Genomic DNA, 17,867 nt, shown 5'->3' on the forward strand with positions numbered 1-17,867 from the left:
GAACAGTGCACGTATGGTGAATTTTAATGACAAATCAAAGAATTTATTGTCTTTATGCGACAGTCATGTGACGATGCACTTCTCCTTTGCTCTCTGCTTCATCACCGTCACTGTGGCCTGGGCCTTGGTTTTCAGGGTATCCACATCCATGTTTTGAAGGAATGAATCGCTTCTTCCTCATCTTCATCCACCATTTTTGTGAGGTCCTCTGGCACACCAATGTCTTCTCCTGCCCTCTGAACTGTAGCAATGTCTTGGGCACTCTGTTACAGAAGACATGAAATAGCAATACACTCACAATGATTGTGAAACCTGCAATTCAAAGATGTTTGTTGCTCTCTAAAAATAATGTTTGGATTCAACAACAAAAATAGCACACCAGTTTATATCAATCTCTCTGTGTTATGACAAATTCTAATGAAATTATACCCAACCAACAAACTATACTGGGTTAGGGGAATGAGGCTTTCCTCTGCAATCACACTATTTTATTTTTTTTAAATAGCATAAACATAAATTTTTAAATTGATGATTCATTAAAAAAAATTATAGTTTCAACTGGTATCCCCATGTTATGTAAAGTCATATGTATTTAATTACCATCATTATAAACACAAGTGTTAACCTTGCAAGTTTAAAAAATTGTTGCTTCAATGATGAGATGAGACTGGAAATCATGACCTCAAGATAAAGAAAAGCTACCTAAACTTTGAGTAAGTTTAAAATTAACGAAAGTTTAAATTGCACACAATGTGAAGTTGAGTGAAGTGTTTTAAATTTTTACAATCTAAAACAGACATTTTACAAAAGAAAGAAAATTGCTTTAACCCTTAGATGCATAAGTGGGTCAAAAATGACCCGTGAGGTCGTTTTCTTGCAATATCTTTGTAATCAAAAGTTTTTGTCATTCCGTACTCCAGCGATTCCTCATGAAACATGTTTTTGATATCATTCCATTAAAATTTTTAAAATACTTTTTATAATTTTAAAGAAATTGCAATATTTGTATTAGTACCCCAAGCTCTTTATCACTGATAATATCATACAAGAGGTGATGCAGTACACAAACTTGGAGGGACAGAGAGCAGCAACAGCTAGAGGAATAGAGTGGAAAAATGTCAACAAAATGGATGTAAACTTTCCACTATTGCTGTTCTGTGTAATATTCTTCTTTATTAATTATCAAAATGATCAACTGTTATAAAGTTTAAAAAAAAACATTTCAAACATGAAATCATCCTTGTGTGCACAAAAATATAATATAAACAATAATACAAATTATTATTCTCAATCAAAATGATAAAAATGGCATAAAAACACATTGATTCTTATACAGATCATCTTTGACCCACTTATGGAAATGTAGAGTCCAGTCACTCATGCATCTAAGGGCTAAAGAGTAGTGAAAGGAGCACAGAAACATGCTTTCTGTTGCTGTTACAGACTGTCATGGTCTGTTACAGACTGACACTTGAGTGTAAGTGTAATTAACCTTGTTGAAAAGCACTCAAGGAAACCAACAAAAGTAGCCATTATCTAGCTTGTTATCTAACTAATCTCGTTACCAGCTAATTATGTACAGTATGTACTGGAAAATTTCTAGTGTGTCAATCCAACTGTAATTGCTTCTGCATAGATGTCCCCTTCCATTAAATGCCTCTGTAATTCAGTGATATTGCCAAAAGTAGTGTCCACCTTGACAGCAAAACTTTGTCATGCAGTACGTTACCCTAATGAGATAAAAATGCCAAAATACATAAGATAGGAAGATAGTTATCAAACCAACATAAATGTGTGCTAATGTTCTGTTGGGAGAGCATGATTCAGTTCAGAACAAATAAATAGTCGTGGATTTGTGTGTCAGAAAATGAGTGGCTAAATGGTGGCAAGAGAGTTCCTCACTTCTGGAAGTCGATATTTATCTCTCAGCGCTACTCTTAGATTTGCTCTCGGCCTTCTTTGTGGCAAAGTCCTTGTCACGCTGAATCCTGCAGAACAAACACACTATAATGTAAGAGAGTGAATGAAATGAGTGAAACTTTAAGGACAAATATGCATTGTACTCCTTACATGAAAATCTTCAAGTGTGAGTCATAAGAAAAAAAAAGCTTAAATGTATCACTGCAGTGTAACAGTTTACACTTTAACAATCCACTGAATGTATAAATTCAGAAAAATGAAATCATTGCACATTTGGAGGAAAGATTTCCTTAGAAATCAGTGTCTGTCATCTCCAGCATTATTGCATTACACTGATGTTGTTGGCAAAGGAAAACAATAAGAACAATGATCCTTCGATGAAACATCTTATTAATCTGATTAACAAGTCATACTGCACTGTTTTGGTTTACTTGCCTTCATCTCATGTGTATGAGAATGTATGGAGCTGGAGAATGACATCACTCCCATTTCTACATTATAGAATTACCTTTTGCTGTATGCTTACATTTCATTCTAATTTTATTTTCAAAGCTATAGCGATGATGCATTTTGAACTTTGCATTTTGTCACAACTAAGTTCAGATTGACCCGATGGGGCTACTTTGACTTGTCTCTATTTAAGGGGGGGTCTGCTAAGGCCCTGACGCTACTTTAATAAGATTAGCTGCACCGAGAGCTGCAGCTTGGCACAGATCCGAGGTTACTTGATGTCTTGGCCAGGGCTGCACTTCTTTACCTCACTCCCTCCCACAAAGACAATCTAAGCAGTTACTGGGGTACTTTGTCCTCCATTGGTGTCACAGGAACTGCAGCAGGCAAACTGCTGACACTGAACTTCTGTGGCAAATAAATTGCATTTCTTGACAGCGTGGAGTTACTGAAACTGAGACTGGACCACAGATAGATACAGTCTCTTATGCAGATTTAACAACATAACACACATTTTAACAGTCAGACCTTAGTTTTGTTTTGTTGTTTTTGTTTTGTTGTCTTATCTAAATAACAAAGAAGAATAATGCCATAAAATTTTCTAGAACAACATCCTAGCCTAATAAGGTCTTCACATAAATCAAATTAAATTTAGTTTTTTGTTTTTTCTTTCATTTCAATTTCCATCATTAACTGAGAAATGTCAAATTGCTTTCTTAAACCCCCTATGCCACATGAAGTTAAACAAATAACCGTTGTGCTGTACAGGTGGCTGCAACATTTTCTCCTGGACAATAAGGCTTTAATTTCATTACAATTTACAATTGAAGGCAACCAACTGTTCCGAATCATTTGAGTTTGTAAGGTGATTAAATAATTATTGTTTTAAAGCGTACTGGCTAAGAGATGTGTTAATGGCTTCCTGGAACCGAGCCCTGATGAGTTTTTACACACAGAGCCTAATCTTCTTCTCTGGCTAATTTGAGCCCCAACGAAATAAACCCCTAGCTAAAGCTATCCTATAAGCCAGGCGCGCGCATCCGTTGATGTCACACATGCATCACACACAGCCTCACTAGCAAACAACACCACGTAATACACACCCCTACATTTCTAAAACACAGAAATCAATTTTAGCTTTATTGTGCTGTTATAGATTGAAATCATCCAGTATCTATATTAACAAATAACAACTCTACTGGAAAGCACTTTGAATTTGTAAAATTGTAACTTGACTTGATCTGATTGTACACTTCTGTTACTATGACCTAAACTGAGTCCAAAATAAGTCATGTCCTGGTAAAAAGTAGATTGAGGCCAAGACTAAACCAAATGGATTTCATTTGAGAGTCAACAGGAACCTCAGGCATCACTGAGGACAGTTGATTGGATTCAAATGTGCAGGATCAGCAGACTTGGGAATTTCTGTTTTACCATTACGGTGCCATTATTTTTAATTCTTTGAGAAACTTCTTTCCTTTAAACATTATGGCTTTGCTTCAGAATTTAGACTAGCTTGCAGTGTTTCCTCTACAGTCATTTAGGAGCGGCGGCCGCCATTCCTAAATCCTGGCCGTTTTTTTTTTTTTTTAATTGTCGCAAATACACCACCATGTTTCCACCTTCACAGCAGAGTCCTGCACCGTGTCGGGTACTCGCGAGTAGCAAGGTAAACTACAGATAACCATCTTGCTCAGTATCTACTCTTTGATAGGTCGGGCTAATATGACGTTATTTACTCGCGAGACTGCGGCCTTGAAAGTGACGTCACGTCAAGCACTCAGGCACCAGGTCAGAGAGTCACAGGAGTGTCTTCTTGGGAAGTAGGGCAGCGACTTACCTGAGAAAAGTTATTAGCTTAAGATAACTCATAATCGATTCTACAAGTTAAATAGAGATTTGCACAATATTGATGTCCAGCTAACATTACATAACATATCGGTAGCTTAAGTTAATTGGGCCCGGTGCCAACTCAGCGTCGCTAATGTGAGTAAACTATTGATAGCATTAAGCTAATATCTACACGCCATGATGTAACTGCTGACTGCATTTTCAGATGAGCTTGTTCAAATAGTTTTATTTTATTTTTAATTCTTACATTCAGCTGTCAAAAAGCTATTTTCAACTGGTCATTCAATAAGTTGTAAAAGTAAAATCTGCAGTGAAATGTCATTTGTTTACGCCGCCACGCCTACCCGGAGAGCCTGCTGCCGGTGTTCATTATTAACTTGTGTTGGATTAACTGGTGATAGCAGCGTTTCTGAGACAGATGTTTTGTAGGCGTGGCTTTTCAGGACCCCTTACCTACTGATCAGGAAATAAACAATGGGATAACTTCGTCTATAAAATGAGATTTCTACTGTTCTATCCATTTCCGTCTTGACAAAATATCTGGAAATAAGAGGCGTTCTCATTTTAAAAGTCATGCGCTGTCGGGCTACTTGAAAGAAAAACTACGTCACCGCGGTTGGGACCAGTTGAACTGCGATCACTGATTCCTGTTAAAACCTGTTAAAGCAGCAGACAGGAGACCAGGACACGGTGTGCACATTATTTAACAAGAAGCTCGCCAAACCGTGCGATAACAGAATGCCAAAGTGTTGCAGTATAACATCAGTATATTGAAACTGAATTGGCATATTTAGATCACATTGTAGCTACACTGTCTTATTTAAATCCACAAACGTCAACGTTTTACCAAAACAGCCCAGCAGTATTTAACTTGTTGAATTTGAAATGCAGCAATTTAGCAAAATTCACAGGACATTCATGTTCAAACCAACAGCAGAATTTTGTTGTGTCATACTACTCTAAACTGACATGTCAGTGAGAAAAGACAGCAATTCCTTTCGGTAAAACTCATGTACTGGGACTCTCTAAGCCTCTAGCTCGGCTGGCTGAACAGGTGATCTATTATCGGGAAGGTAAACCCGATGTAGCGACCTGGGTTCAACTCTAGCGCAGGGCTTTTTGCTGCAGGTTTTCTCCCTACTTTTCTGTCTGTCTCTCTATTAACCTGTCAAATAAAGCCAATAAAAAGGCCAGAAAACCCCCCAAAAATTAACATTTATTCACAGCTATTGGTAGTCATGTAAGTGTAAAGGTGTTCAGTGAAGAAGTGGTTTTTAGTCTGAGAGGGAATCTGCAGATGGAACAGCGTGGAACAATTCAGCAAGATGATCTTATTTGGTCTGTTTTTATTCATTCTTATTTTATTGCTTCACATGTCTTGAGTTGTGAGATCTTGTTTGAAACAGCAGCTAGCTGTATAGTTCAAGGGTGGGCTCATTAAGGTTTTGTAGCATAAATATCCTCGTCTCTATTATTGTTCTACGTCTTTAGAAATAAAAAAAATACCTTTAATTTTGTATTCTATAAAATCAGTGCATTGAATTTACAATGCATTGATTCTATAGAATACAATGTTGATTAACTTGCAATGTCCCAGTAAAATAAATAAATCCCGAATAACGGGGGGAAAAAATAGATGAAGCATATTGACGTTCTGTAGGCAGGAATGTGAAATCTCTGGTTAGAATGTGGTCAGATGGTTTAATATAATGTCATTGTTTTACTTAAAATGTGTTTAAAAGTAGAACAACTCAGGTCCAACTGATTTATCGCAGTAATCTTTGAAAACGGTAGTAGTACTCCTCTTGCTGTTTCTGTCTAACCGTGGGACTGAAGCCACAGACTGTCACCAGTTAATCTGGTGCAGATCGTCACTCTACCGCAGCGAAGTGATTTTTCCACTCAGTTAGGTGGAAGTCCTCATTAAGCCGAGTATTTTACTGGTAGACTGAACAGCCGTGAGTCCAAACAGAACAATAACGACAAGGTTAAAGCTGACACCAAGAACATTTCGCGACAGTTTATTGACGTCTGTGTGTTTTGAACAGGCATCGGCACAGTCACCTATGCTATGTATTGCCCTTGGAACAGCTGCCTCGCTCACTGAATATCACCAGTTGATCGGAACACCAGTTAATCTTAAACACCGGCGCAGAAAAAAATCCTAGAGGGAACACTGAGTAACTTGTGTTGTCTAAGACCAGAAAGAGACTGTACATTATACCTATTTTAAAAGTCTATAGCTGACTTTGTACCTGCTTTGGAACTACCTTTAAGATCCTTTCACTGGTTTATAAAACCTATGAACTTTCTAGAACAATCAGGTCTTCTGCAGTGGCCTTTAACTGCACCCATGGTCAGAACAATAACTCACCGTGAGGCATTATTTTGTTATTATGGTTCACATCTCTGGAACAGCCTTCCTGAAGACTTGTGAACAGCCAAAAAGGGTTGGTATTTTCAAAGCAAAACCAAGATAGTCTGACTTTTAGTTGATTTTGTTTGTCTATTTAGTCATATGCAGCAAGACCAGTGTCTTTCCTCAGAAAACAGATGACAGCTTCTGTGGATCATAAGTTAAATCTAGGAAATTTAAACCCACCAGATTTTATTCTTTTACATTGCACTGTGGATCTTCTATTAGTGTGGTCCATATTGCAATAACACCCAGTGTCACTGGATGTGCATTTACATTTGGACTTTTAGAGTAACAGAGTGCTCTATATCATTACTGAGCATTTATCAGAAAATGTGAGGCTTATTAGGCTCAGAGAAAAACCTTCTTTAAGTTTTGCTAATCACTCCTGCTAATCTGGTGGCTGTATTTTTGTACATTAATAACTCTCACTTTTGCCAATAAAATGTGCATCACAGAAACTGCTTCCAGTTAATCACTAAAACATTCAGTCATTTTAATATGTTATTTAAATATGTTGGTTTGTGTGCAAAATTTAAACAAACCTTCACACAGCACTCACATTGAACATTTTTAAACACAGTCTCCCGTTCTGTTTACCTGCTGTGCTACACCTGCTGTAAACATTGTTTTATATCATCAGTCTTTTGCTACGAGGGTAGAGTATAAGCATCTCTGCTTACTCAATTTTCGTCCACCAGCTGCCTCTGGTACTCCTCAAGCTCCTCCCTGGACATGCCTTTGGACTCTGCTGTTTCCCTGCCATCTGCTCCTGCTTTGCTGTTATCTTCAACTCCTCCTCCGGTAAAACTCTTCAACTTATCACCCAACATTTGATTCATGAGAAAAGCCATAGTTCACCCAATGTTTGTCAGCCCCACTGGGAAGAGGGAAGCCACAGTCTAGTAGAGGGGTGAGGTAGTGGTAAAGTTAAATCTTATTGTTTAAATGAAGCAACTGTTTACAAGAGCTGCTCACTATACAAACTTCTCATATTACAACTGTGCCTGTTGTGTGTCAGGGTGATCAGATTGTATTAATAACTTGTGGCTGGAGTAAAACCGCTAAACAGCTTAGCTCGTAATTGGCAGCCTACAGACAATGAAGAGTGTTTACTTTGTCAACAAGATGCCCCTAGATAGACCCTCAGGCTGTAGGCCATGTAGTCCTCCTGCCAAACCTGCAAGATTCAAATTTTATAGGAAAATTTCTTTCTATAGACACATTACAAGTTAATGAATGAGGTTTTACAGTTCCTGCAAGCAGATACAAATAGGTTGCTATAATTTGTAGCTGGATATGGGTCATATTTGAGTTTAATACATTTGTTGATTATTTTTGAATTAATGTTGTTGGCATGAACTACAGCACTTGGCTGATGTCAATGTTCTCCTGTTTTTGCTGATCACAGTCCTGCCAGCCCATCGGACTGCTCAAATGCAGTTTGGACAGAAAATCTAATACTCTAAGCATGTTTGGGCTTCCACAATAAAAACATACCAAGTCTCAGTTCTACAGTAAATACAGTATATGTGTGGACAGTTAAACCAGAGCCCTGAGCTCATGTTTTGTTGTAGTGTTCACTTGTAGTCATAGTTACAGTGACGCTGTGCTGCTGTCTCACAATGATACAGAAATCTTTAATAAATCCATGGATCCAGACTATAAGCTGCATCACTGTCAAAATCTAATCAATTAGGCCTTGTGTCATTTCTGACCTTCCCTGAAAATGTCATCCAAATCCGTTAGTCCGTGCTTGAGTAATGTTGCAAACAGACAGACAAACAAACAAACCAACGCTGATTGTCACATAACTCCACTGCGTTCCTTGACAGAGTGATGAAAATAGTTGTGTTAATGATATTCTTTATCAAAAGTGGTAAATCACAAATTCAAAAAGTAGAAAATGATGTCTAATGCAGGATTTACAAAATATGCATTCAGCAATTTTCATATACTTTCAGTTTAAATTGAATGTTTTTATATTAACTGTACCCCAGAAAGCACCCATTATTTTTCAAAACATATTTGGAACTGAAGGAGACTAAAGAGGCATTACATTTTCCTGATCAGCTCTACTGCTGTACTTTGGGGACACTGTGGACTCAACACCTCCCTGACCTAAAACCTGTGTTCCTAACACACAACTAATAAGACTCTGGACATTAACCCTGTAGGACTTAAGTTCACCTAGTTACACAGGATTTGTTTCAGATATTCTCCTGTCCTGTCGGCTGAAACCAAACTGTCAGATCCAATGTCTGCAGACTCTCTAGAACATGTGCACACCTGAATCCTGAGATTATTTAAAAAATTTAAAGGTTTTGCCGAAATACACCTAAATAAACTTATTTGTGAAACAGCATCACCCTCTAAAACATCCTTGTTTCCACCAGACATTTAGCCACAGTTTTTTGCGCTGTTGTATGAGACTGAATGCTAAATTATGTTCCAAGGTTGTTAAAAACTTTGCGTATTGTGTATTTTGATTAGCAGTTTTCTATAATGAGACTTTGTCACAATTTGAATCTGCTAACGATGACTGCCAGAAGTTGAAGCTGACCATAGGTGCTAATCAAACCTTTCAAAGTCACCGGTTAAGTGTATATGAAACGAAAGCTTTCCCTCCAGTGATTCTGGTGGCCTCATGCAGTGCTGTGTTTACTAGACATTGGATGGCTGACCTGTTTTGTGCATTTGTTCTGTTTATATTTTTTGAGCACTGAAACATTGCGAATAAAATCCAGCCGATGGATCTGTTGTAGGATCCCAATCATGTGATCGTCAGCAGGCAGCTAATGTAGTGGTCGTGCTGCCGTCTCACAATGATACAGAAATCTTTAACAAATCCGTGGATCCAGACTATAAGCTGCATCACTGCCAAAATCTAATCACTTGGTCCTTGTGTCATTTCTGACCTTCCCTGAAAATTTCATCCAAATCTGTTTGTCTGTTTTTGAGTAATGTTGCAAACAGACAGATAAACAGACAAACCAACGCCGATTGTCACATAACTCTACCGTGTTCCTTGGCGGAGTAATGATTCCGTAGATATTCACACCCTTCCTAATGAATGTTTACCTGTTGTTGAGATGCTTTTTCACAGCACCATTTTGTCTGTGTGGATTACTTTAGAGTAAGTTTTGTACAGTGAGCTGATCAGTTATGTGGTATACTTGAAGGGTTCACAACTATGCTGTAAATTTCCCTACTTAATGAGAGAGTCATAAATACATTTAATTATACATGTTTTAATGCAGTTTGCCCTCCAACTAAGTATGATTTGGACTCTAGAGTTTATAGAGATACGAACAATCCTTTTAATAACTCACAACAAGGGAATGTGTGGTGTAAGAGGTTTAATTTGGACAGTTTATATTAATCTGTGACCACACAACTGCAACCCTCTAGAAAAACAAACCAAAAAAACTCAGCATACGTATAGCAGCTTTAGCCAGAAACCTGCTTAACTGAACCTAGAAGAATTATGTTGCTATGGCAATTTTCATGAAGCAAGTTTGTAATATTGAAGACAATATTTAAATAAATGTGAAATTCCATTTTATTTTCATTTAACAGGAACTAAAACAAAAACATGAATCAAATTTGTCTGCCAGTTTGCATTTTCATCGTTAGGCTGAAATAAACTCAGTTGGTATTACAATCATCTATATATATAATCACAGCAGCTATGTATTTGAAGAAAAAGTTCAACTTTATTTGCATTTTATTTTTTCAATTCTGTTTTATTGTACAATATATCATGTGTGTATTAAAACACAGTCCTGAACCAAGCCTGATAAATAAAAAGTATGTAATTATGTCTAGACAACATTGGGAACCGTATTTAGCCTCAAATGCCATATGGATTATTATTGTGAAAATTATACAGACATAAATATATAATGCAGACATAAATATGTTTTCTCTGAGGAACTATAGATAATAAACTACACCTCCATGTAGTTGACAGTGTACAGTGGCTATTTAATTGGAATTTAACAGCAACCATTTGCATATTAGTTGACGGGGAGGACACAGACACAAAGCTGATGATTAATGTAGAAAAGTTACAGTGTTCCAAAACTTGTTGATCTGCCAAAAGGAAAAATAACTGGACCTCCCACCTGTAAGCCAGCCTGTCCTAACTGTGGTGACCCTGTGTGCTTCAGTAAACAGGCTGCTATATAATGTTATTGATTTGTCACTTTGAAGGTCTCTTTTTTAACTCTTTTGCGATTTTAACCCGCTTTCATGTTGTGTTTTGTAGATTTAATCTTTTCACAGATTTTATAAACTTTGTTATGTTGAGTTTTGTAATAGTTCTTGTTCTAAAACACACTATTGTCTTTTCAGCAATTTGTAGTGTTTGTAGGGAAATAAAATGAAAGAGGTGCTACCAAGCCGTGAGGATCTGTCTGGGTTGGACTCAGTAGAAGTTATAGCACCTGAAGAAAACCAAACACACCACAGATGCACTGAGAACTCAGTATCTTCAGTCCAGAAAGGATCCAATATTATGGCTTTTCTCAAGACAAATGCCTTTGTTGTTCTCACGATGACTGCTGTTGCATTAGGTAAGTAGTTTTCAAACATACATTTTATTCTCCCATGAATCTTGAAAATGACAGATTGCTCTCTGCTGGTTGCTTGTTGTTTTGTTGCTTTTTCCAGCACTGCTCTTCATTTTAGCTCTTCTGTATGTTTAGAACTTGTTCACTGATAAACCTGAGTTATTGACCTGCGTTTCTTTTCCTCTGAGGAATTGGTCTGGGCTTTGCTCTGCGAAATGTTAATATGTCAGCTAGAAGTATAAAATATTTATCTTTTCCTGGAGAGCTGCTGATGAGGATCCTACAGATGTTGATGCTTCCCCTCCTTGTTTCCAGTGTGATCACAGGTAGGATTCACAGTTCAGCTTGGTCAAACTGGATTTTCAGATATCGTATTTGATCATTCAGTATTGAAGTTGTTGGAATCACATGGCATACCCTAATGGTTTCCTGATAATAAAGACACAGTAGGTAGTAGATACAGTAGGTTTACATACAGTAGGTACACATAGTGGATTACTGCCCTGCTGGCTGGTGAAAGAGTTGCTGAGCCATATTCCACAGTGGAGCAGTCTGGGAGAAAAGTGGAGGCTCACAAACTGACTGAGGTGCCCTAAATTTTACAGGCTGATGTGTAACTGTAGACTTGAGTTTATAGTTTCCTCAGAAGATATTGTTTGGTAAAGTACATCAGCACACTTTTACAACATAAAATTAAAGCAAGGGTTTTAATTTTTAGCCCCTAAAATTTTTCTAAACCATACACTAATGCCAAAAGTACCTTTTAAAATCATCATGTTTTTATATGTGGTCATTGTTATACAGTGTTATTTGGTTATAAATCCAACATATGTTGCAGCATTTTACAAGTTATGGCAATTTAAATTTACATTACATATGCAGAAAGAAGTAGTCGGGCCCCTTCGAGTTAACTGCATTTGCAGTAACAAACATCATTTTAACAGAGAAATCGCTGACTTGTCTCTGTCTGTGTTTAACACATTATTTCAACATCCATAATGTAGCTTGGATAAAGAATGTGAACCCCTAAGTAATGAGATCAACAAACAATAACTGACAAAAGGAGTTTGCAAATCTGGAGTCCAAGCAGTGAAACAAAATTGGAGTTATGTATAAAAAGTATATTAACTCTCATAAATATTTGGGGTTTTGCTATACAGAAGAAATATCAGACAGATACATCTACAGCTTTAAAAGAAGATGATTTAGCTCTGTGGTTACTCTCCCAAGAGATGGCCACCAGCTTAGAGGTCTCCAAAGACGTAATGCAAAATGCTTAAAGAATAAGGCCAGGATCATAACTGAAGGCTTAAAGGAACCATTGAAGCTGGTTAATGTGTCTGTTCTACCTGCAGATCATTTAATAGGTATTTTGTCCATGGGAGGGTACCAAAAATGAGGTGACAGCTCTTCAAAGGCAATATCCCAGCATCAACAATGCCTCTGAGAATTTTTGTTGACCATTGAAACTAAGCTTCATCAACTTAATCAGATTACTAGGACTAATTAAGGTACACTATAAAGGTTGACCAATGTGCATTTTTCAGGGCCATTGATTGTTAGAAACCACAGGGCTGATGAACGATATTTGGACCTGCCACACATTTGCAGTTCAAATAGAAAATGCCAAAATGTAGAATAAAACAAACTCTAATAATAATAAAATAACAATAATTTGTTGGAATACCCTTGTATATATTATATGTATATATTATATATGTGTTTAATAAAAATAGACCTCCAACATTTATCCTTCAGTGCTGATAGGTTACAACTCATGTAACCAGATGTGGGTGGCACGTTCCTCAATGCCACAGAGTGGTGACTAAAGATAGAGAGAGGATGCCTCAGAGCCGAAGAAGCTTTTTATTTCTTCATTTTATTTTATTGTGAATCCGTTAAAAAAATACATAATGATGCTGATCGTCAAAAAATGCAGACTATCAGAACCAATAATTGGCAGGGCCAGTAAGGATGGCACCCCTCTACTACAGTACCACTGTAAATCTACAACAGAATGGCTGCAAGCAAAGATAATCTTAAGAATGTTGTGTTTATCTATAGTTTTAGCTTAAATGAAGACCCATTCACATTTTAATAGTATGACCAACTAATCAGAAGACCAGTCAGTTTGAAATGGTTTGCATGCTTTTTCTTATTACAACCACTTGTTTTTATTTCAGGCATGTCAGCTGTAGACAGAAAGGTTTATGGGAAAATTGGGCTGAGGGCCTTCAGCTATTACATGGTCACCACTATTATTGCTACATTCACTGGCATTGCCCTAGCTGTTCTCATCCAGCCAGGGAAATTATTCAGGGATACCTTGGAGTCCTCTGGTGGTACAACAGAGGTGGTGCAAAGTGTGGATGCTTTCCTGGCTCTGATCAGGTGCGTATGGAAGTCTTTCCAGGAAACTAAGCAGTAATTGTATCAGTGTACTTTTATATTTAATGTCATTGTCAGTTACACTTAGTCTGGGTTTTTGATTCATAGAAACATGTTTCCCTCCAATCTGGTGGAAGCTTGTTTTAGAAAGGTAAGATCTAGTGTCAGTGATTGTTTTATATTTTTACTGTTGCCAGTTATTAACATGTGCTCATATTTGTATCCAGTATAAAACAGTTTATTCCAGGAGTGGTCTTAAAAGAGAGCATATTGGTGTCATCAATAAGACTGAGATCAGTGAGTCTTTTCTTTGTTCATTTTCTGTCATAGGAACCAGTTGTACTGTGTGTCTAACCCAGTGTCCTTTATGCTGATTTGACTGTGGCTGTGTATTGTTAATATTATTGTTACACCATCATTTCACCACTAATTTGACCAACATTACTGGTTAGTGCCAATGGCAGGCTCCTCAGATGGCATCAATATTTTGGGTCTGCTGGTCCTGTCTCTCGCCTTTGGCCTCATCCTAAGCAGTATGGAGACTGAGGGAAAACCTCTGAGGGATTTCTTTAACTGCCTGAATAAAGCCATGATGCATCTGGTTAACATAGTCATCTGGTAAGAATGGAAGCAAGTATTAGAATGAGCTGGTTGTCCTGTCAGTGTTCCCTTTCATTTATACCTCTCTGCTTGTGTTTATTATTCTGTCACATTTTCTCGGGTTTATCTCTACAGGGATTTGGAATGGTCTCAGATGCTCTTCAGATGTTCTGCTTTCCACATCTTTGTGGATGTACAAGTAGCAATTAACTGCTTGGGTGTTTTTTCTTTTACATGCTTAACATGAACAGGTCACATAGAGACTTGTAAAACTATATATATTGTACCACTGATTAAGCTGAGAAGAGTGTAGTCACATGTTTTCTCAGTGGAAGCCTCTACAGTAGGCCTATGTAATCACGTCTCTCCTGCTATATCTCACCTCTTTATATGACAGGTATTTCCCAGTGGGAATCCTCTTCCTGCTGGCAGGACAGGTGGTAAAGATGACAGACACAGGACAGATCGGCCGGGAAGTTGCAATGTATACTCTTACTGTCATCACTGGCCTGATAATCCACAGCTTCTTCACCTTGCCCCTCATCTATTTCATTGTGACACGTAAAAATCCTTTGAAGTTTATGGCTGGGCTCCTCCAGGCTCTCGGCACTGCTTTTGGGACTTCATCCAGGTTAGCCTTCATGTTTAACTTACACTGAATCACAGTAGAATGTCTGGGACTTTAATACTTCCCTTCCTTTAATACTTTTTGGGTTTTGTTGCAGCTCTGCAACAAATGTAATCACTCCCTCCCTGTTACCCTCCATTGTATGGAGCAGAATCACAACATGGACAAACAAGTGATGCGCTTAATGCTCCCTGTAGGAGCCACAATGAATATGGATGGTGCAGCCCTTTATGAAGCAATAGCTGCTTTATTCATAGCCCAGATTAATGATATGGATTTTAATCTAGGACAAATCATTGTCCTCAGGTACGTTCAAAAAAAGTTCTGTTACATACACTAATGTTCAAAAGTTTGAGGTCACCCAGACAATGTCATGTTTTCCATGAAAACTCACACTTTTATTCATGTGTTAACATAATTGCACAAGAATTTTTTAATCATCAATTGGCCTGTCAACATGATTAGCTACCACAATGTAGCATTAGAACACAGGAGTGATGATGGCTGGAAATGGACCTCTGTACCCCTATGGAGATATTCCATTAAAAATCAGCTATTTACAGCTAAAATAGTCATTTATCACATTAGTAATGTCTAGACTGTATTTCAGATTGATTTAATGTTATCTTCATTGAAAATACTGCTTTCAGAAATAAGGTAATTTCTGAGTGAGCCCAAACTTTTGAACGGTAGTGTATAAATATATGTCTTCAGGAGATTAGGCTGGTTAATAATTTTTAAAATACTGCAAATATAACGTTTCAGGCTTTCACATTCATAGTGTGTGTTAATGTTTTTGTTAATTTATATATCCCTTTCTACATGTGCATGTTTTCTTCTTCTTTGACCTTGCTTCAGTTCTAACTGACTTGACAGGTAGAACATCTTTCTCATGAGTCCCTGCAGATTTAGCTGATGTACAGTAGAAAGAACACCAGCATTATGTAGGATCAGAGTTGAGCTAATATTCACATTTTCAGTGTTTGCCTCCATAAGCATGACTGGTGCCAAGCTTAAGATCTCAGTTAATGGGTTCTGTCTGAATTCATAGAAGCTAAAGTTCTTATTCCATTACAAAGCCTTTACTGTGTCTCTTGTTTAGTTTGATTGTCACAGCTGCAAGCACTGGTGCAGCAGGCATCCCACAGGCTGGCATGGTGTCCATGATGATTGTGTTAGAATCAACAGGACTGCCCACTGAGGACATATCACTGCTCATGACTCTTGACTGGATTCTGTGAGTGCACATGCAGCTATTGCCATGTTCAGATCTTGATAATAACAAGGCTTTTGGAAAGTGTGGACTGTTGTTTTAAGATGCTGTAAGTAATGGCTACGGTTCAAGGTTGATGAATACATTCTGTCAGTGAGGCTCTTTACAATTAGAGTAATACCAATATATTCAAGGACAGAAATGAGCTAAATTAAATTAGAAGAAAAAAAAATTAAGAAAAAATATATAAATCCAGGAATAGTTTTATTCCACTTGTAAACATGGTTCATTTTGTAACATGATCATGTTCTTTTGAAAGGATGATGTGGTTTTGATGGAGTCATGCTCACTCAGAACTAACTGTATGTGTGTTGACAGGGATCGCATCAGGACTGCCACCAATGTGCTAGGTGACTGTATCGGTGTCGGTGTAGTGCAGCATCTGTCCAGACATGAGCTAGAGAACTCCAGTCCTGCAGACAAAAGCTTGGGGGAAGAAAACTCCCAGCCTTAAGATGCATGGAGCATTCATTTTCAACCCCAAAGATTCATCTGATGTGTGGTTGTTAAAGGATTACAAAATACCTTCCTGGAGGGAAACCTGTTTTAGCTCTTTGTAAAACAAGAAAAGATGTTAGTAGAACAAAGACTAGGTAGAGAGCAGATGATTTTCTTTCTCTGTTATCTGCACCTGCTCCTGCTGGTGGTATCATGAGTAGCATCAAGTTTTGACGACATAACACTCAGTTCTGGAAAGACGATTAACAGCCCATTCCCTGTATTATTGCAGCATTACTAAACTTAGCTAAACTGGGCTCTCTTTATAGCTTTAGAAGTTTTTAGGGATGAGAAATTAATATAGACTAAAACGATTTAGGGGACAAGTAAGCACATTTTGTACCTGTTTGGTTTGGATCATGTATTCAGCTAGCTTATATCCCGTAATTCTTAGATTGTATGATAAAGCCTTTGTTTGCTGTTATTTTCTACTGTTTTGTAAAAAACTGTTATTGTAACTCAAGTATTGACATCAACAGCAGTTTTATATTCACAAATGTTCTTATAGCACTGTTAGATAGACTGCGTGACTTTAAAGAAACACTGCAAAAACAGGCTTACTAACTCTGCTGAGCATATAAAATATAACACAGGTGTGACTGAGAGGTCAGGCCATGTTTTAGACCTAATAAGTGCTGATTCTTATGAAACACTCTTCCACCATCTAGTGGCAGGAAGGTCAACATGCAAGACAAAATAAAGAAATAAATCACTGACCCAGTTACACATTGGTTTTGCTTGTAACTGTTCAACACATTATGGTATTGCATCTTGCATTGGAAAATATAAAACATTGTAGGCCTGGAACTGAAACACTGCAGAAAGCTACAGTGTACAATTTAGTATTAAAATGAAGCAAAACATAATCTACATGTAATTTCACTTTATCGACTATTAAAAAGGAGTTCAAGATCAAAAAAGTCAGGAATTTGAAGCAAGGAAGGCCTTCCTTGAAAATAAGATAGACAAACCATGACTTCTTTATCCTATTTATTGCAGCGCATACATAAAAACAATGCTCTGAAGTACCTAAAGGCATCCACTTTAAATGTTGCATCTGTCAGCTGTTGCAGATCTGTGTCAAACAAATGCTTTTACCCACAAGTTGGGCGTATTTCAGTATTTCAGTGCTGTGCAATGTGATGTTATTGATAAAAAAAAAAAAAAAAAAAAGCTGTAAACATAACAAATACATTTTTCTGCCAAGCAGGGGATGGAGAAGGACAGGAAACTATGGCGACTGGCTCAGGGCGGTGAGGGCAGTGCCAC

At 37.5% G+C, this 17,867-nt stretch overlaps 2 protein-coding genes across 2 annotated transcripts; one reads left to right on the forward strand and one right to left on the reverse strand.

The window, feature by feature from the left end:
• On the reverse strand, positions 1-7,623 carry cplx4c (complexin 4c). Its single transcript, XM_055014232.1, is given in 5 exon segments — positions 1-170; positions 173-263; positions 1,903-1,951; positions 1,953-1,988; positions 7,325-7,623. Coding segments are annotated over 5 exon segments (450 nt in total). The 5' UTR covers positions 7,492-7,623; the 3' UTR covers positions 1-63.
• On the forward strand, positions 7,306-17,814 carry LOC111565526 (excitatory amino acid transporter 1-like). The gene is made up of 9 exons (XM_055014316.1): positions 7,306-7,441; positions 10,994-11,214; positions 11,400-11,537; positions 13,395-13,635; positions 14,029-14,217; positions 14,597-14,829; positions 14,938-15,133; positions 15,930-16,064; positions 16,419-17,814. The coding sequence occupies exons 2-9, from the start codon at positions 11,022-11,024 to the stop codon at positions 16,552-16,554; spliced, it is 1,461 nt and encodes a 486-aa protein (XP_054870291.1). The 5' UTR covers positions 7,306-7,441; positions 10,994-11,021; the 3' UTR covers positions 16,555-17,814.
• The last annotated feature ends 53 nt before the right edge of the window (positions 17,815-17,867 follow it).

The sequence above is a fragment of the Amphiprion ocellaris genome, chromosome 10, assembly GCF_022539595.1.
Source record: "Amphiprion ocellaris isolate individual 3 ecotype Okinawa chromosome 10, ASM2253959v1, whole genome shotgun sequence".
In the NCBI taxonomy this organism is placed as follows: domain Eukaryota; kingdom Metazoa; phylum Chordata; class Actinopteri; family Pomacentridae; genus Amphiprion; species Amphiprion ocellaris.